At 38.0% G+C, this 21,593-nt stretch overlaps 1 protein-coding gene across 1 annotated transcript in view; it reads right to left on the bottom strand.

Moving 5' to 3' along the window:
• Positions 1–4,053: 4,053 nt before the first annotated feature.
• The window catches only part of LOC116998851 (R-spondin-2-like), a 103,320-nt gene continuing 85,780 nt past the window's right edge, over positions 4,054–21,593 (bottom strand). The window contains exon 5 of the mRNA XM_033064987.2: positions 4,054–6,079. Within this exon, the coding sequence (XP_032920878.1) occupies positions 5,970–6,079 (110 nt within the window). The 3' untranslated portion in view covers positions 4,054–5,969. The remainder of the gene's footprint in view (positions 6,080–21,593) is intronic.

Raw genomic sequence — 21,593 nt, forward strand, 5'->3', positions numbered from 1 at the left:
AGCAGGAAGGGAGAGGAAGAAAGAGTAGGCTAAACCCCCAAATCCTTGTGCTGCACTGTTAGCATGAAAGAAAAAAATAAAACCAAAATTAGAGTAAAAATTAAGATATATTGCCTCATTCAATTAATCATCATTGCAGAATAGCAGTCACATACAGAAGAAACACAATTTTGTTCATCTCATTACAGGTCTTTAAAATGATGTCATTCTGCATTCACACAGATTTGTCATTGCTACTTATAAAATTAAGACTGAAAAATATTTCTTCCACATCTTTCTTCCTGTTGCCAAGTTTCTTCAAGCTACCACCTTGTCATTAACTGTCATGGCTTTAGTACAAAATCAAATATACCTTTAGGGGATAAAGACCTTTTACCTTCCCTGCTAAGATCACTGACTGCCTTTATCAACAGTCCCAAGAGAACTGATCGAAGACTTTGATTTTAAACAATCTCATTGAACTGGATTTAAACGGATTTGAATTTATAAATTCATTATGAGCCAAAAAAAATGGGCAGAAAACCCATTATCTAAAGTATCTTAGCAGAGCAACAAACACAACATCCTTTTCCATAAAAGCCTTAAAGAGAAGCTCTAACAAGCCAAACCAATAGTTTCATATTCTGTCTCCAACAGTGGCAATGGGCAGTACTGTGTAATTCCTGAGCCACTATCTGGTGTCCATTAATATCATATTCCCTCAGCATCTGCAATCACTGCATCAGGGATGGTCATTACATTTACCTATACACTTACCTACTCCTGTATTAGATTATAGCTGTGAGAGGTTACATACTTGGTTATTCCTCTGATCATCTGTTTATAGACCTTTAGTCCTTGAGTTTCTCTTTAACTCTCTCTAGAGACAGAATATCTGACCACAAAATAAATTACTAGGATCAGCCTTAGAGTTAAAAATCACAGGCCTAGCCAAGAGAATATGCAGATTAGAAGACGTTTATGGTGGAAAAACTGTGCTGCAGGATAACAAGGAATGTGAGGCCAAAAGGAGAGCACCAAACCGTGACAGAGAAATCCTGTGGCTGCACTCTATGTCCCTGAGACTTTTCATGTACCTACCACAAGACAATTAAATAAAAGACTGAAACAATTCTGGAGTAAATATCAGGAGCCACCTTGCAGTTGTGGCCTTTAGATTTTGTAGATGGCAACCAAGTCCACTCAGAAATAGAAAGCAAACATGAAGTCTCAATGCAGTTTCTGACCAAAAAAAATAAAAACGAAAGAGAATTTCAGGGAAGAAAATTAAAACCAAACAACTCTAAATAAACCCCCAAGACTTATCATTCTCATAAAGCCCCCTAAAGTCTGAAGGGAAGCTAAGAAACAGTTGCAAGCCAAGACATCTTCTAACTGTTTCTGTTTGCTTTCATCAGCTGAATTTCTATTTTGAAATGTCATAGGGGTAGAACAAACCAGCCTCATTTTCAGTGTTTATTCATTTGTGGTCTACGAACTGTTAGTTAGTTTCATCAGTATTGCCCAATTAAAATCAAGTGTTACATGAGTGTCACTGAAACTCAATTTGAAAGCAAGGAGGCTGGGAGCATTTTTGCAGCTGGCACGACCACAGATACATTACTGGCCCTTTAAGTTAGTATACAGCTTCACTGGGGTTGAAGACATATGTTTATTAGACATAAACAGAACTAGTTTGCATAAAAGAAAAAAAATCACTTGAAGTCTGGAAGGGTTTGGCAATGGACTAAAGGCTGGGCTCACTTTGGACTCTCTCTCTAGTTACACTTTTCTTAAAGTTTTTCACTTCTGAGAGGAACTGCACTTCAAATACTGGACTGCTTTTCTCCCAGATGTCCTGCAGATCAGGCTGCTCTAATACTTCCTAAAGTTAATGTCCTTTCCTCAGGCCTGGACAGAGGCTTCCCATAAAAGAAACCATGCCAGGTTCAGCACAGAGCTTTCGGTAAAGAACTAAACAAAAAGATGACAGTGGTTTCTGGGTTACACTTTCAGAAGGGTACATTTTGTTCTTCTTGGTGTCAGTCCAAAATAACTTCAGTCTAGAGCTTACTGGAATTCATGCTGGCTTACACCATTGGACATGAAAGTGTGGTGTCAAAAGACAAATACATTTTGTTGGTGAAGAGAGGGAGTTTGAATTGAAAAAACTCTCATACTCTCTGATAAGTGGTAGCATCAGCCTTCAGTAACATCACCCACTTAAAAATGTATGGCACTCGTGCCAGAAATATCTGGTTATTTTTGTTCTATATTCTATTTCATCTGCACTGAAATTTGATTTTAATCTGTCTGGGAATGATCTGTCTTCTCATTTTATAAGGTTCAGGATTTTAGCAATATTTTCGTTTGAAAAAGTTAACATGGCATTTAATTAATTTTTGGTTTGTATTTAGCTAATATCAATGAAAATCCACTTTTTTCTGCTCTGCAGTGTTCTGTAACTCATACTGATAAATGGAGACATCATGTAATCCCTATAACTATTCACTATTCTTTTGCTGATATCTTTATATTGAGTATACAGGTGTAAGAGAACAATTTCCTTATACTGACATTTGTATTATGGAAGGCTTACATTGCCATGATGTAAAATGCAACATTGCTTTTTTTTTCCTCCTGGAATAAACAAAGAGACATATAACAATTATTTCTCACTAACAAGAGCAGCTGAGATGCAATAAAGACCACTTAGCCACAAAATAATTTCTTTAAAGATGCACCTGGGGTTGGTTTTATTTTTTACATTTCTTTTCTTTTTCTGTTTGGTTTGGTTTGGTTTTAATTTGGAGACAGATATTAGGAGGCCAGGATAAGGTAAATCACACTGAGAACAGAGAGATCCTAAGTACACAGTGCAATAGGTAATTGTATTTTCTGGGAGACATGAATAAGATACAAAATAGTGTATGCTTCTGAAAAAGCAAATTCTACTCCTCATAGCAACATAACAGCTTTTTATAACTAATGACTACAGCATATAAAGTTCTGTGTCCTCCTAATTTGAATCTTTTGTGATTTAAAATAAATTTCCAAAAGTGAATCATTAAACTAGGGCATAAAAGCCATGTGAACACAAAAGTTCCACTGCTCTGAAGCTTTCTGCTGTTTGAGAGAAACAGATTCAAAAACCTGTAACACCTATGAAAGGGAGGGGGGGAAAGTGGTAACTTAGTTGCTTACCAGAAAAGAACTAAGATCTTTGTAAATCTGATCAAATTTAAAGAAATTAGAGGCACAGTGAGCACAGGCTGTTTTTACACTATCCAGCTTTGAAAACCTCATCTTCTTCACTTTATCGAGAAAGTGTCTGAAGATAACTCCAAGTCAGCACTGTTTCAAGAAAGTATTTGGAGTAGCTGATCTCCCAAGATCATAGGTTCATCAAATCATGGAAAAGACCCATAAGGATCACTGAGTCCAATCCCTGCTCTTCACAAGAGTACCTAGAACTAGACCATATTACTAAGAGCATTGTCCAGACACTCCTTGAAGTCCTGACAGGCTTGGTGCCATGGCCTCTTCCCTGAGGAGCCTGTGACCAAACACTCTTTTGGTGCAGAGCCTTTTCCTCGTGCCCAAGGAACCATCCTTTTCAACCTCCAGAGTATGATCCTGCAAAACACATAACCCCAGTGCTATGAACACACTGACAGTATCCACCGTGCAAAGGCAGCATGTCTAGGACAAAGGAGGAACTACAGAGGGCTACCCAGGGACAACTTTTTCCATTCAACACTCGCAAGAAACTCTAAATGCTAAGGTGACTGGGACAGGAGAAATCACCTAATAGTCTTTTCAAACACAACAGTTGTATGGAAAACTCTCATATTTTTTTACTCCAGTGCAGGAAAATCTGCATCCCCCACCTTCTGCAATTTTTCTATGCGCATGAAATTCAAAAAGAGTATGCTACTTGAATTAAAAAGGACCAAAAATATTTTACTCAGGAGCTTGTGACACCATTTTATTGTATTTTGTAGCATTCTTTTCATGACATGCCTAATACAATATTTGTAACCGCTACTGAAAGGCTTGTACAAGGGCATTAACTGCACTTACAGCCAAATTTGATAACCAATAAGCAAACAGCTACAGTTCTTATTGTCTTTTTATTTTTTTTTTCAAGTGAGCATTTTATGTCCAAAATAGCATCCAAGGATTAGAACAATCTTACTGTCTGTAACATTATTATGTTCTAGGTAAATATGAACATACAGTGAAAACCTCACAGTTGAGTGGAAGTCCACAAGCAGTTTGATGAAACATTCATATGTGTCTAACTACTGCACATTTCGGTAGTAACATTTGTCATAGCTAAATACAGATATATTTGTGCTTACAGATGCTTTATTTCCCTAGTTTATTTGAAAAGCATATAACCCATAAAACTAAAACTGGTATTTGTGGGATTTTTCTCAAGTATATGTCGAAAAGAGGTCTGTGAAGGTCTGGGGTCTGTTTTGCTGTTTTATTTTTTTGCGTAGGTCGTATGCAAGTTTTAGGCTTAAAAATGAAATAATTTCTCTTAAGTGACAGGTTAAAAAACAGGCATTTTAGTGTAGGCTTTCCCTAGCAGGTATCCAAAAATCACCTTGAATGCTAGATTACCAAATTACATATCCTGTGCCATTTTAATGTCCTACACAGAAAATTGTCTTCACCTCCCCCCTCAAAAAACATCCCAAAGCAAACAACAGCTGCAGAATAAATTTGTTAAGCTTCCTCAAATAATCAGAAATACTGGAGAATTGGTGTTTTCTATACTTTTAAATGGTTGACTTCACATGACTTTTATTTTGTTTCTCCCTTATTCACGAAGAAAAATTATTTTTCTTATCTGACTGCATCAGGACTAATTGAAAGAAAACACTGCATTACATTGGGAAAAAAAAATAAAACCAAAAAAACCCAGCGAAATCCAAACTACACATACTGTCTTAGATACCAAGAACTTTACAGGCAATTTCTCTCCTGACACTCAAAACTTCTATCATCATCATGCCTCTTCTTAAAAAAAAACATTAAACTTCTTTTTCTGAGACAAAATACATGGGGGCTGAGACAGAAGTACTGAATAGCAGAAAGAATTCATGGATTACTAGTCTGGCAAGTATACTTCAGAGCTGACACTCCATTGTGAGGGTCAGTGCAAGGTAGCTCTTGCAAATGAGTGTGTTTTGCAAATGAGGAAAAAAAAATCCAGTTGGTAACTATTGAGGAACATGAGAAGATAGTTAAAACATAGAAAAAGTAAACATTTACTGGATTATTTAAAGTATATTACTAGAAGCAACGGGACATATCTTTAAACATGTATAAAGTATTTTTATACATAAAAATGCATAAATGTACAGTAAATATGTTCATTTATATGAAGACAGAGTAATATGTACACATGGAGTCTGTTGTGCTTTGGGGAGTCTAAGCAGTGAATCCTGCAGCACGTTGTCTTTGAGCAGTTTCATTGGACAACTGTGTCGACGTAGCAGGTGTGAGAACAATGCACATTAACACTAAGTAGGTAATTCATATCCATTTACTCTTGAAATGTACAAATATAGGAAACAAAGGCCATAAATGCAATTGTACCTACACCTCCAAGACTTCCTTTTTTTCTTACTTATTTAAATATGCACAAGTCCACCTACTGGTGTTGCGTAGGTTTCTTTCCTGGTCAACATGTTGACCAGGCACCCAGAACAATATCTCTGATGCACTTCAGGACCCCTTCCACTGATCCAACTGAGTGCACTCCTGACCTTGAAGTCTTCAGGTCAAAAATAAGAGGGAAAAAATAAAATAAAGAAAAATATATAAATAAAACAAACAAGCTTGTGGGCTTTATTTTCACAAGTTATTTGCCACCAATACTGTCAAAGCAGCTGAACTGTAGTGCATCCATGGGCAGGAGCATATAGCAGCTTTTGTGCACTTCGCAAAAAAATACATTAAGGAAAATCAAGTCTTTACTGGCTTGTTTTATCTGTTGCTAAAAAGATGCTGTGCTGCTTCTGAGCCCTTTCCATCAAATTCTTTTTCTTCTTCTTTTTGTCCTTCGTTTTTGCTGGCCTTCTCCCTAAAAAAAAAAAAAAAGAAAAACAAATAATAGCAATGAGTCAAGTAAAGAATCCAGAAGTGATAAAAAAACCCCAACAAAAACAACTCAGTGGTACAGAAATTATCAATAGGGACTGCAATGGTAATGCCGGCTAGAGACCTTCAAACATCAGTGAAAACAGAAGTTTTCAGTGTGTTACAGAAGGAAGCAGGATCCCCGACTTTCATCACTTGTCCACAGGCACAATTTTTCTGGTATGAGTAACCATGTTGATGCAGGTTTCATTTTTGGCAGGGTGAGTTACACGAGCAACATTATGCAAGGACCCAAGGCCCAGAGCCAAATGAGTATTCAGGCTCCTTACCCACTGGAAGCTGGATATCAGCCTTAGACCCTTGTGTAAATTTGCTTGAGTGAGTAATCCTATTTAGGTCACGTCCAATACATCTGTGATTTCAATGAGAAATTTGGCATTACAGCCCAAGAACTTGGTTGGATGCCATCCTACATGCTTTGGCAGAAACAGTCCCACCTCTGCAAAGAACTGTTGATATTGCTTATTGGTAAATTGTGCCTAATTCTCACAGTATATAGTTGTGTACAAACAAAAATTTTATGACATGTTTCTGCTATTGAAAGTTTACTGAAAAATAAGCAAAATTGGGAAATTAGGATCAATTCAGAAAAATTGTTTACAAGTTTTTTGAATGAGAATGTTTTTCTTGTTTAGCTCTAATAATAAATCAGTGCCCTTTGGTTATCTCTTCAAAGACAGCATGGACAGAAAGTGTCAGATACAAAGGCCCTCATTGAGCAGTGCATTACCTTTTAAGTATATGCTTAAATCCTATCAAGTCTAGTAGGATTTAAGGAGACGACCAAATGTTGTCGGATGTGAGAATGGTCTGGATTTTCTTGGCAGTATCATATACTAAATATGTGATCAACGGTAAAAAAATAAGGTTATTAAATTCTAGAAGCACCAACTTTATAAAGTTTCAGGAGCACTTAAGGAACTTAAGAACACAGTGAAAAGAAATTTGATGAGCAGATTACATAAAAATGTGAAAATGCATTTTTCATCTACATTGTCAGTACATTATTAATTGGGAAAAATATTTGTCAGTCTGGTTTTGTCTTATTTCCATATTGTTTATTAATTTAAAAGGCCCAAACCAGTGCAAAGAGTTTTTCTCTATTTGATAATAGTACTGAATAAATCTGATTACAAAATTATTAAAATTTATGATTCGCTAAAAATATATACATACGTCAGGTTACACATTTATAATACACTGCCTAGGCTTCCATTCTCTAGGAACTGTTGGAGTGCTTGTATCTAAAATAGGACATGAAGGTAATGAGCACATGAGTTTAGTCCATATTAAAAATCATAAGGGTCCTTGGAGTTTACTTCTGCTTCTCATTAAAGTCTGGCATTAAAGTTACTATGGCATTTTGCCATTTTTAAATCTAGTTAATCCTACACAATAAATCCTCAGTCCTAGCAAGCATTAATCAAAGCAGCTTTTAAGTTAAAACTCTTTAGTAACAGTAATGATGAGGCACGCCTAATGAGGTCACAGGGAAGGAAAACTTGACACAAAGTGGCATTACAATAAGGTGGTTTGAATTATAGAAATTTCAATATAATTTTTTTATTAAATGCTACTGGTTGGTATATTTTAATGCATCGGAACTTGCATAAATGTATTGTTCAACACTGTATTCTAACTTGCACTTTCAATATTCTATTCTATTTTTTTTTACCCAAATCTTTGAAATGTATTTTAAGGAGGAGTAGATGAGGGGAAATAATATGAGAAAAGTAACCAATTCTGCTGGTCAACTGATTCTCACAAGACCAGAAGAATCAACAGGAGCTTTAGTGGAAATTGATACCCAGTTTTCTCAGTGATCTTATATTCTGGGGTTTTTAACTAAACAGACCAAGCAGTAAAAGAAACATAAACTTCAGTCGGTGTCTCATCTAGTTTCTCTATGACCTCCTCCAGAGAACTAGATTAATTCCTTGCTACAAGTTTAAGGTAATGAAAGATGCTATGATTTTTCTTCTAAAAAACTGTGAGTTGCACTGATAAAATGACACACAACACAGTTGGTATTTCTAAGCCTTAGAAAGTAGCTCCTGCAACACAAACATCAAATCATATTGCCAGCACACTCCCCACATGGCATCCTTGAAATAGAAATTAATGGGGCTGGAGTTCAATGATTTGATGTCACTGTGTAATAAGCACATTTCAAAGATTCTGCTGCTCTGCAGCCAGCAATTGTCTCCATACCTGCTTTTTTTACTCCAAGAGACACCAAAGGCAAATTGCCTTCTTCCAAATGTGCTGTGGACTACCAACCCATGCAGAGGCAGCATACCTGAGCCACTGATAAATGATAGTTTGTCTTTCTGTTAGGAGCACTTTGGCTGCTCACTATATCTCAAATTGCCCTGTTGTACAGATTACATTTCATTATTTTCAGGACAATATTAAACCACAGAGAGAAAATCCAGATGATTTGGTAATGCTGAGTCCCAAATCCCAAATGTGTCATTTTAACCAGAAAACTGAATATAAAAGGGATTTCTTGGGTAGCCATCAGTTCCCATATTGTTAATAGAACACAACAGAGATTAGAGATTAGCAAGAAAAAATTGATTATGAAGACCAGAGTTCAAACAAAGTATGCTGCTGAAGTCCCCATGCATAAGAACTTTTATTAAATGCAGATTTCAATTGCAGTGCTTATTTTACCACCAGAAGCACAGTGAACAGAAGTATCTTCTGAATATCTTGCTACAGACATCTTTTGAAAAACGTGATTTTTGTGATATGCAGAGTAGGTCCTCTGAGAGGATCTGAGAGCCAAGCTATCCCCTTTCCCTTACTGGAGGGCAGTGGGATGAGGACAGCCGACAGAGGAGCCTGTTCCCTGGGGCCAGGATAGCAGCAGCTCCCTCTGCTCTGTGTCATGGTCAGGGGTGGAGAACCCCCTGTGCAGGTTGTGTGCCCAATCCTCTCCACACCTTGCCGTGCTCACTTCTTGCTCCTTAGAGCAAGAGCCCTGACCCCAAGTTCATCTCTCCATAGGAAGCAGCAGGGCTCTGTCATGCTTGGCTCTGTTGTGCAGTTGAAAAGGAGTGGATTTATTTTAGTAGCACTGTATTACCTGTGGCACAAAAAAGGTACAATAATTTCACGACTATAAGGCACACCGGATTATAAGGCACATTTCTGGGTGTCGGCAAATTTCTGAACTTTGTCCATATATAAGGCGCACCGAAGTATAAGGCGCACTTTTTTTTTGCAGCGAGGAACTGCTCCGCGCTCAACAAAGTAACGAATCACGCGATTGCAGGGTTCACTGGCAGGTGCTCAATTTGCAAGCATTTTTTATGGATCAGCGTAGATTTTAAACACATACCCAGGTGCCCTCTCCGTGCCGCAGGCCTTGGCGCTCCTGCCCACCCCCGGCGCCAGCTGGCATGGCTCGGCTCGCAGCTCGGCTCGCGGCGCGGCTCATGGCTCGTCTCCCACGGCCAGCACAGCTCGCGGCTCAGCTCCTGCGGCTCGACTCGCGGCTCACACTTCTGGGTTGGCAAATTTCCGAACTTTGTCCATATATAAGGCACACCAGATTATAAGGCATGCTTCCGGGTTTCGATTAAAATTTTAGTCAAAAGGGTGCACCTTATAGTCGTGAAATTACTGTAATTCATGACTGAAGCAATTGAGGAGGGTGAGTGAAAGGACTCTGTCTCTTTAGAGGGGTTTTATCACCATCAAAACCTGGTTATAACATTATCGTACAGAACAGAAAGTGACAACACAAGAGAACTGGAGAGGGATTTCTTACCAAGAAGGGCATGTAGTGATAGGGCAAGAAGAAATAGCTTTAAACTGAAGGAGGGTTGGTTAGGATTAGATATCTGGAAGAAATTCTTTACAGTGAGGGTGGTGAGGCACTGGAACAGGTTGCCCAGAGAAGTTGTGCCTGCCACACCCCTGGAAGTGTTCAAGGCCAAGGATGGATGAGGCTTTCAGCAACCCTGTCTAGTGGAAGGTGTCCCTGCCCATGGCAGGAGGTTTGGAAGTAGATGATCTTTAAGGTCCCTTCCAACCCAAACCATTCTGTGGTTATATGAATATCTGAGATATTAAGTCTGATCCAACTGCCTAAAAAACCTCCTGACCAGAAGCAGTATCCAAGCAAGCAAACAAATCATTGCAACTGCCTAGGATCCACAGCCAGCACTGACTTTTTAAAGTGGTATTACATCCCTCCTTATGGAAGGATGCTCATCTGCTTGTCATCTGGCAGATAGCAATGCACCTTGTTTCTGCTTTCCAGGTTATAGGTCTCCAGATCAGGCTTCATCTTCAATCTTTGTTTTATGATTGCTGTCTTTATTTTTTTTAAGATTTTCATGTTATCAGCAAGCGGAGCAAATACAAATAATTCATGCAAAGAGTAGGACATCTGAGCACTGTTCAGGTTACCGTATTCTTATATTTATTTTGACTGTGTTTTCCCTTGCATATTAACTAGCTAACTAGCTTTTCTTTGGAAAGTATTTCTTATCTCTGACTGTCTAGAAACAGGCTCCTCAATTTCTGTTATCAAAGTCAACTCTGAATATGATTTACATAAATTGTTTAATTCGCTGTAGTGTTTATGTATACACTGAAATGTATAGGGCCAAGAAAGATGTGAAGTGTAGCTGAATTCAGTGTTGAATTACCTACCAAAAAAAGCCTTGAAAGCCCAATCTATCATTGTGTATCTCACATTTCTGCACAGGTAATTTTTGCAGAAGCAATATTGGTAAAGCCATTAATTTAAACTCTTTAAACCAATTTTTAAAAATTCAGTTTTGCAGTCTCATTTATAAATTACCAATGAGTTAAGTCTTTATTTTCTAAGTAACTTATCCCAATGGGTGGTGTCTTTACAGTATTATTCATCAAACTTTTGTTTGGACCACTTAGTTCTGGTAGGTAGCTGGACAACTAATATGCTATGCAATGAAATATTATCCTTAGCTAACCATGTACCACATCTTTTAATGGCAAAATATAGTTAATGGCCCAATAACATATAGGTTATAATGAAATTATAACACGAATTCCTGAAAAAACATTATTTATGCTAATATACCCAGCAATTGTCTGTACACCAAAGAGTAGCAGCTAGCAAAAAAACCCCGAAAACAACTTTAAGTTGGATCTTACTTGGTTATTTCTCTTCATTTTATGTTGCTTTTGTACCATTTTATCAATGTTCCGCTACAACTTAGGCACTTGTGCTCAGTTTTCTGGTTTGTCTCATACCCCAAGCTGAAAGATGCTTGGAAATATTGCATATTGCTTCTGGATGGACCCACCTGGTCAGTTGGGCATACACATTACCTGGTTCAGAAGGAGACTTTATCAGCTTCCGACAGCTGCAAAGGCAGCTTTCTCCAGACAGCATTTGGGCAGCAGATTCCTAACACCCAGGGCAGTCCTGAGTTAAAAGACAGCAAATGCATTCACAAGGACTCCCACCCACATTTCTTAAGATTCTTGACTCAGCCAGACAGCAGCAGTTCAGTGTCTGCATTGTCCTTCATCTGATGTATAAACACTGCTGGACTTACTGCTGTCCTACCAAATCCTGCCCATTGGGAGTTCCAGCAAATTACAGTATACAGCCACACGAGGGCAGCAGATTTACAACATTTAATAAAAGGGAAAAACAAAAAACAACCATCTGCAGTTTTATTTCACTGTGTCATTTCAGCTGTCTTGCACATAAATCATCATATTAGAGCTATCAGAATGCTTAATACTCCCTTATTTAAAACATTTATCTCTTCTATTGGTGATTACTGAGTAATGGGATTTACATGTGTGCCTGTTTCCCTTTGTGAATTTTCATACACAGAACTTTCACTGGTAGCAGCAAAGGCACAGGGGAGTCCTAAGATAACAGCAGACCCTGCTAAACACACTTTTCAGTATTTTCTTCCCTTTCACCTGTCCTTTTAGGAACTAAATGCTGCACATTCATACATCACGCTCCTACAGCCACAGTTCTACCACAGACCTCGTGTGGCAGCATTTCATCCATCTGGGAAGCTAGAGAAGTTATCAAGTCATATCACTGAAGGATGGCAACCTCAGGGAACTAATGACAGCAGTGGAAAGATGATAGATACTCGATGATTAACCAGTCAATGAGATCAGCTCAAGAGAAAGATGGCAAGTCACAGAATCATAGAATAGACTCATTAAGGTTGGAAACATCATCTAAGATCACCCAATGTTTGCCACTAAACCCTGTCACAATCATAGAATCATAGAAAACCATTTAGGTTGGAAAAGACCTCTAAGATTGAGTCCAATCAATCACCAGCTTATCAACCAGACCATGACATTAAGTGCCATGTCCAGTCTTTTATTGCACTCTTCCAGGAATGGTGACTCCAACTCCCTCCCTGGTTTAAAAATCCCTTCTGTGAATAAATTCTTTCTGATGTCCAGCCTGAACCTTCCCTGGCATAGCTTGAGGTGATGTCTTCTCATCCCATCATCTCCCTTTGCTGCCTGGGAGAAGGGCCCAACCCCTACCTGGCTACAGCCTCCTTTCTGGTGATTGCAGAGAGCAATAAGATCTGCCCTGATCCTCCCCTTCTCCAGGGGAAACATCCCCAGCTGCCTCAGCCATTCCTCAGGTCAGCTTCTGGAGGAGCCCCCTCTGGCAGCACACTGGTCATGCACAGACCCACAAATGCCTCATCACTTACTTTGCTTTTGCACCACACATCAAGCTACAGATAAACACCGACTGCAAAAATCCAAAAATCAAGCAAAGAATTCAGCCCAGAAATTTTTCCCAGAAATAATTTATTGCCCAGGGCTTTCAGTTAAACATTCTGGATACTGAAACTGCCAGAGAAATGCATAAATTGCTAAGAAATCTTATAAACACACACTCAGTGGAAAAAATAATTCCTCACTGCTACAGAGTCATCCTCCTCCTAAAGCATGTTTTACAAACCAACACTGACAAGTGGCCCACAAGAAGGGGACACACAGCACTTTAATAACTTTGCAAACCACAATACATGGGACATGTCTACCAATGTCACCCACTACTGAATTCATGACAGTTTTTCTAAACTATTTTGCAGTTGTTGATTTTTTTAATGTCATAACCTTTAGGCTGAAATTGGCTGTGATCAATATTTGCTTTAGGAGGAATATGATTTGTAGGACATCAGTCAAAGTTAAATATCTTTTTGGACAGGGTGTGAAAGACATTTGGTCTTGGATGGTGACACTGGAAAATAAAAAAGGAGGAGATGCAACAGAAAGGGTCAAGTGTCAGAAACCACTTCCTCATTTTCCTGGGTGAATTTTTGGTGTCATTTGACAAAGTCTTGAGAACACATATTTGCCTCCAAGACACCAGAAGGGGTGAAATGATCACACAGAGTCCATCAGCTGCCCGCAATAGCATTTCAAATCCCCAAAGACCAGATTGTGTAAAGGTGGGTTAATAAACATTAGCAAAGCACTGAAACATGGCAACAATGGATATCACAAAAAGTAAGGAATTCTTTAATCATTCTTTCTTCATTTGCAAGGGTTAAATAATGTTCAACAAATTACATCTTAGAACAATTACTGAGTAAGAATAGAGAAAAATCCATACCAAAATTATAGTCATCATCAAAACAGAAAAATAAAAAGCAAATGAAGGCACTTCTTTCTACAGTTTTGAAATGCCTGAGTTTGTAAGCTTATTGGTCTTCTTTTATTCTTTTTGGTGTAATACCGGTAGCTAATGGTGTAAATATATATTCCCAGCCCAATAAAATAATAGACTAAAAAGTCTGCAAACACAGAGTTTGTTTCATGCGCATTCTTGTCTATTTGATGTTAACTTTCCTAATGAAATCAGAAAAAATTCTGTCTTCAGTAAATCTTGCAATTACTACACAAAACATTACAAAAGCACTCAGTGCAAAGCTGATCTGAGTGACATCTTACTCAGTTCCTGACATCCAGAATCCTGAAAGTCTATTTTCAACTTAATAATGTCACAACTTCAGGTAAATTATTATATCTATCCCAACCACCACTTAGTGTTGTAGACTTGATGTTTGCATACACTAGACATAAGCTACTGAGATGAAAGCTGGTTTAAAAGATTCAAAGACTAATTCTTCAAGTAAAAGAAGTATCCAAATATCTCAAGTTTCTGAATCTAAATCCTGCTAGGTTTTTGTTTTGACACATCCATTAAGAAATAAAAAGTATTAGTACTTAGGACAAGAATAAGCAAAGTGAGGTATTTTTTTCCTCCCAAAATGCCCGTCTATTTTTCATCTGGCCTGAATACAAACTAACTAAGCAATACTATAATCTGATGTTCTTTCCTTCTGGACAATATAGTGTCATCAGACATTGTCACCTGTTTAAGAAATACTGATTCCTACACAAAGAATGGAACTTACATGTCACAGCCTATTGAAAGTTCAGTAGTTTTCCCCTCAATTTTAGGGCAAATTAACTGGGAAAAGAGTCATCTTTCACAGCTGAAATGCAATGAATTTCCCACAGCGCAGTTTTTCACCATATACAGCAGGTGGCAGTGAGATACGAACTGAAAACTGCCTTGCACTTCCAACATTTCCAGGAATATTATTTCTTATTTGTAGAAGTACATATTCATGAAAGAATATGGAAAGTGAAAGACTGAAAATTCACAAACATACTTAGAAAAGAAATCGAGGGTAAGCACTCTCGGGGAAGAGGAAAAGAAGTAAACTCAAGAGGACATGGAAACTCAATAAACGAGAGCCCTACATTTAACTGAATATACAGATGTTCAAAGGTTGGGTCCCACTGTCCTCTCAGTCACAGTTGTGGGAAAACAGGTGAGTCTCCACTGCAGCCAAAATGTTTCTCTAATGTAAATTTAGCTCAGAATTCAAACAATATGAATATCAGTTGCCTGCAGGTTACTCACTATCCTTACAGTCATCAACAACATGTCAGATCAGATACTTTGCAAGCAGAGCCAAGCACAATATTTACAATGAAAGGTTTGGAACTTGTTTCTTTTCCTTCCTTTTGCAGAGAAATATAAAGCAAATTTGAAAATAATAAAAAAATGATACACTGTCAAGAGTAAGGAAACATGTGTAAATGTATTCTAACTCTACAGGCAACAGTTTCACTAAAACTAATTGGCTTGACCTTCTCTGGGTTTGACTGGATTCTAATCTGACTTTAAACTCCCTCTGCTCTGTATTTCAAAATCGATTATTTATTTTTCTTTTTCCTGTTTCCAAGTGAATTTAATTAATTTTACTTTTATGACATCATAATGGGGGGAAAAAATAATTCTGTTGAAACAACATTTATTTGTGGCATGCCTAAGGTTTAATTTCATACTAGAAATTGCATTTTATTCAATTAAGGGTTTTTTTACAGAGAGGAAGATTATACTGAGAAGCTAATTTTGTTATAGATATATTTTCTTCTGTGGAACACTATTTAGTCATGAAGAGTGGGTCCTTTTTTAATTCCCTTCAAGGATTCAGGTCAAGAACTGAGGAATAAATTTGTTCCAGGATATTTTTCTTTTATTTTAATTTCTTTCATTTTATATAACTGAACAGCACAAAAAATTATTTTTATTATCCTTCACACCTCTCTTTAAGTATTGCATAGTGAATCCTATGGATGTTCAGGAAGAAAAGAGGCTAAATTAAACACCTGACAACAAAGTACACTCCAGCAGGAAGACTCCTAAATAATAACTGAAAGTGAACATGAATGTATCATTTCTAATACGACATAAAGTTATTGCCTCCTTCTTCTGCTGTAGTGAAGAGTACACCAGGTGAGCTGCTGCCCCTGCACTGCTCACTGACACTCACTGGATTTTGGGGTCAAGAGAACATTTAGTGAGATCTCTTACACAAACACGAGAAATAAAACAGTAGTTTCACATGCTGTTGAGAAGAAATTTGTCCAATCTAAATCAGAGGACAAGAGGAGATGGAGGTCCAACACTTTGGTAATTGTTCCACCAGTTAATTGTTCCACCACCAGAATTTCTGTCCAATTCCTAACTTGAATTTTATTATGCAGGTATTTTTTCTCATTATTCCTTTCTGTCCTAGATCAGACTGTAAATAAGTATTTGTTCATCGTCTGAGAAGCTAAATATATATGTATGATTTTGTGTATCTTTCTTTAAAGTTTATTTTGTAGTCCTTGTATAATTCTTTTTCACTTGCACCTGCAGTTTCCAACTGAACTCTTTGGTTTTCCAAAATCTTCTGTAAAGTACAGGTCTCAGTCTGGATGTCAGAATTCTGAAATTGATTTGTTTTGCTTCTTCCTTATTACCAAAGTTATACAGAAAGGAATTGCATTTGGAATTTTTCTGTATATATTGTAATGGACTCAAATTATTTCTTTTGAGAAACAATGTTTTTTGGATGCCATTCTTCATCCTGCAGGTGTGTTTTCCTAGCTCTTAACACTTTGATCCTCCAGAATAACTTCACATTTAACTACATGAAAAGTAACTGTGATTGCTCTACAAAATACATTTTTCTTTGGGTCTACTGTACAGTGTATGATAGGGTGTACTCTACTATAGTATAGTTTACCATTATCCTCAGATTATTTCTTTTTCTAAAAGATGTTTACATAACTGACTAAAACAATAAGTAATGCTTACGAATACGTCTAGAGGCCATCACCACTTTTTCCTAGACATCCAGCCCCCAAATGCTTTAATTTTATTTTGTGATAAAGGAAATTCAATAGGTCTATTAATGTCCCAATTCTGAACACATTCAGGTATGGTAGGTAGACCTGGATATGACTCCTGTGATGCTTCTGTTAGCTTAATTTCTATGGCTGCAAATATTAATCCAAAAGGAACAAACTTTGCAGAAGCTTTCCATACATCACTGTACAGGTTTAGTCTCACAAAAAGAAATTCTACTTTTAAATTAATCATGTTTTGTTAAACTCTTCTCATGGTATGACAAAACCAGACAAAGAAAACCAAAACAACCCAGGCTGGACTTAACCATATACCTGTAACATCTTTCACATCAGAAGCTGCAATAAACTGTTGTGGGTTGGCGAGGTTTAGAAATTTTTCCCATTATTATGTTAAACTAGCCGGGATGGTTCTCCTATTAGCCGTTAAGAGCTGGAGACAAAGGACTAGCTGAAGCAATGATGGCCCATTAGGGAAAGGTGGAGTCCTGCTTTTGTTTTCGGCAAGTAAGAGGACACTGGGGGTAGGAGAACTGGTACAGCTCGCCGGCCGAACTGGAGGAGAGAGGTTCCGTTTCTCCTGTTGGGATCAGGCTTCTTGGATTTGGACTGCTAAAGCTTCCTGCCTTCCTCTGAACAACTGGGAACTGGGACGCCCACGGTGAGCAGAATTTCCTTCCTCACCCTTTTTCTTCCACCTGGGGCGGTGAGGCCACCTGGCCCCCTCCCCTGCCCCTGCAGCAGCCGCGACTGAGAAGCCACCCGCCCTGGTCCATCGGAGAGCCATCGGTGACTGAAAAAGGGACTGGGACTGAATTCCATTCTGTTCTGTCACTGTTTTTTTCTTTCGTATAGCTGATGCTGTTTTTGTTTGTCTTATAAATATTTCAGTAAAGAACTGTTATTCCCAACCTATACCTTTTTTGTGCCTGCGAGTTCCTGAATTCCCCTTTCCTGGTAATACTGTCCCTTTAAACCTGGACATAAACAAAATGGGATCTCTCGGGGTGGTGCCACAAAGCCCAAGTCTGTTATTTATCTTCACTTTTGAAATGTGTGTCTAGAAAAAGCCATTAGAAACATAACTTGAGTGTATTTTCAGAATGAAACCATATTACCATAGTTACAGGGAATGTCCCTTTTCTGAATCCAGCTGCAGATGCTGGGGAAACTTTTGTCTGAGCTCTTCCTCAGTGCCCACCAACCCAGCAACTACTACTCACAGCTTTGCAAGCAGAAGAGGCTGTAATAAAATTGTCAGCCCATGGAAGCAAAGTGTAGTGCCTGCAGGAAGGCTCAGTTTCACCCGTGTTGCTGGAGGCTGGATGGATGTACATGTGTGTGTCCCTTTTCTGGACAGCTGTGCATTCCTATGTCCCTTCTCTGGACAGATGTGCACTCCCATGTCCCTTCCTTTGGCACAGCTGCAGGAACACCTACAGCAGGGCAGTGCTGGCCTCATGTACAGCAAGCACCCAGAACTGATCAAAGGCTTATCTGAACATTTTGTCACTAAACTGAAATAAGCCTGTGACAACAAATTTATCCACAGGACCTATTCACATGCTTAAATATGCTAAATAACAAATATGCATTTCAATCCTAAGTGCATCAGTGTTTAAACACATGCATGGATTTTTTACATTCAGCACTGACCTGAAGAACACAACTAAAACAATGTTTTTTTTTTCCCTTCCAGAGATAAGCAACTGATTTGCTAAGGGAATCAATGAATGATCTGCAGCATCTGTTACAGCAGCCTAGCACTGTAGATGCTCTCAGCACCACAGCAGGCTGTCTTTCCCATCAGATTTCCCTCATATACACAGCAGCTGGAGACACACTTGGCATCACATGGTATAAGAAACAATATAACATCGTGTCCAATAACACATGTGGAGTGGACAAATAGCTTCTCTTAATCTGAGATGTATCTGCAAGAAAGACAGTACTATAACCTCTACCATCAGTTTAAACAACTGAATCAAAACTGAATTTAAAAAGTGAAGTTTTCCTTGCATAAAATATTTTAAAGTATATATTCAGTGAAAATTCAATTGAAAGTTGAAGGAAAATGTGTGGATACTTCCTCAAGAAGAAAAGGAAAAAGAATACGTGAAATAAACACAGCATGTAGCTTAAAGGCTACTTGCCATAAAAGGCTTTTCCTGACTGGAAGTTACAGTACAGATGTGCTTAAAAAACAGATGTACATCAAAGACTGTTGATTAGAAGCACAGAGAGAAGTAATTATCAGTTTCATTTTTTTAAAAAAAGAAATTCTTTATTCTAATACCAATAAAACCCTAGTATGTACAGAATGATTCTGTGGGTTTAATTAACCATATGAAAAATATAAATGCATTTGCTATTCCAGCTCCACATCATCAGATTCTTATGGCTACTTTGGGTGAGCTTATAATGTCTGTGAGATCTTGCTTTTATTATATTGTGACAGTACTAAAGCTTCTTCAGCTTAAAGACCGAAACTGTTCAAGATCTCTTTTTTTCCTTAGAAATGCCTGATGCTAATAATTCTTTGTGCACCAGAGGTACTGGGCTGGCAGTCAGAGACTGGAATACAGTACAGCAGCACAAACTACAATCCTTGCTAAACTGGTGGCCAGGTGCAAGAGCTACACCTTCAAAAAAATCAGTAACCTGGTGTGGTGGGTAGCATCCCTGCCCATTGCAGGAGGGCTGGAACTAGAGCATCATTAAGGTCCCTCCCAATCCAAACCTTTTATATGTAAATATACAGAGCCAGAGCACAGGTTTGAACACTGTCCTGAAACACTAGCAGGTTTCCTGGCATGTTTCTTGTGCCAACTGTCTTCCAAGAATGTTACCTTCCTGCTTGTCTGTTCTTTGCAAACATTAAGAGATGATGAAACATTTACCTGAACTCTTGAGACTTCACTAACTTCAAATTTACAGATGTTTTTCAAGCTGAACAATTTTTACAGATTAGATGCATGAGTGATAAACACCTGGACTGGAATACATGGTCCTAAAAACCAGACATGCAAGTTGTGGTTTAACCCAACAGGCAGCTAAACACTGCACAGCCGTTTGCTCACTCCTCCTCAGTGGGATGGGGGAGGAGAACTGGAAAAGAGATAACGTTCATGGGTTGTGATAAAAACTATTTCATAGGACAGAAAAAGAAGGGGAAATAACAGTAACAACAACAGCACCCGTGATGATGATAGAATACAGAAAACAAGTGATGCACAGTGCAATTGCCCACCAGTCCCTGAGAAGTAGCTGCTAGCCTCCAGCCAATTCCTCCCAGTTTTCTTGTTCAGCACAATGCCATTTGGTCTGGAATATCCCTTTGTTCAGATAGGGTGAGCTGTCCTGGCTGTGTCCCCTTCCAGCTTTTGTGCCCCCTCCAACTCCTTGCTGGCAGGGCAGCATGAGAAGCTGAGAAGTCCTCGCCTTAGTGTAAGCACTGTTCAGTAACAACCAACACATAAGTGTGCTATCAGCATTATTCTCATCCTAAATCTGAGCACTCTACCAGCGACTAGGAAGAAAATTAATACAAATATGTGACTTTGGCTACATATTTGGACTGGCTGATATAGTTTTAAGTGCTGGAAGGAACTATTAATTTGGACCAAACTCAGCTAAGTGATTATCAGCTTCTCACATTGAGGTATGACTGATCTCTACCAAATGCTAATTATTTCATCATGTCAGCAAATACTCATTTCTTGGTCAGCACATTCATCACAATCTATTCCATATGTTGACTTAAACTGTCCTGTAAGATTAATAGTAGATGACAACTGGATCATTTTGGGTGTGACATACTTATCAAATCTCAGTTGTTTATTTTCTCTACTGAGACAATTAAACCACTATTACAGCCAGTTTCCTTCTCCTGAACTCAGACTGGAAGCATTTTCTTCTTCTCATTTACCAACTTCACAAAAATCCTTTCAAAATCCTGTCTAAATTTATTCTCCTTCCAGTTATGTATAATATCTCCTAATTTCCTTCTGTGTAGCCAAATAATTACTGCCCAAATCCAACTAGTTATTCTTCTTTAAACTTCTTTCCACACATACAGGCTTTGAACATGTGATTTCTGGTGTTGCTCATTTCTGTGTAAATAAACTTTGGGTAATAGCTCTTTCCTTGAACCTAATTTCAACAGGAAATGTAAAGCACTAATACACAGTTGAAAAGTAATGTTTGAACTACAGAATAAGCATTTCTCACTGGTTTGTCTGTCAATTACAAGCAATTTAAATCTGCACAATTATCTGGATTGTTAGTTAGAAATCGTCAGTGTTAAAGTTTTTGTTTTTACCAGAACTAAGGCAACATCCTAGGTAAAAGTGTAGATTAAATCTCTTATCTCTATGAGGAACATTCATAAATTGCATTAATCATTATTCATATGTAATTAACTAAACCAAAAAATCCGCCACCCGCAATATGAGAATGACATCTAGGAAAAAAAAGTTTTAAAATGTACATTAGAATGAAATATAAACATCATACCTCAGTTACAGATTTTCATTAATACACAGTTAATTTTTCAGAGGAAAATATCTTAGATGTTTGAACATTTCTAGAATACTGAAAAAATGTGACCATTTTAAACTACAGATCTGCCCAACAGACAAAACACACAGTAACATTTAAGAGTGATTAGTAAGGTAATAGCAACAAATCAATTATTCATTGTCAGGAAATGTGTCTAT

This window comes from Catharus ustulatus, chromosome 1, assembly GCF_009819885.2.
Source record: "Catharus ustulatus isolate bCatUst1 chromosome 1, bCatUst1.pri.v2, whole genome shotgun sequence".
NCBI lineage: Eukaryota > Metazoa > Chordata > Aves > Passeriformes > Turdidae > Catharus > Catharus ustulatus.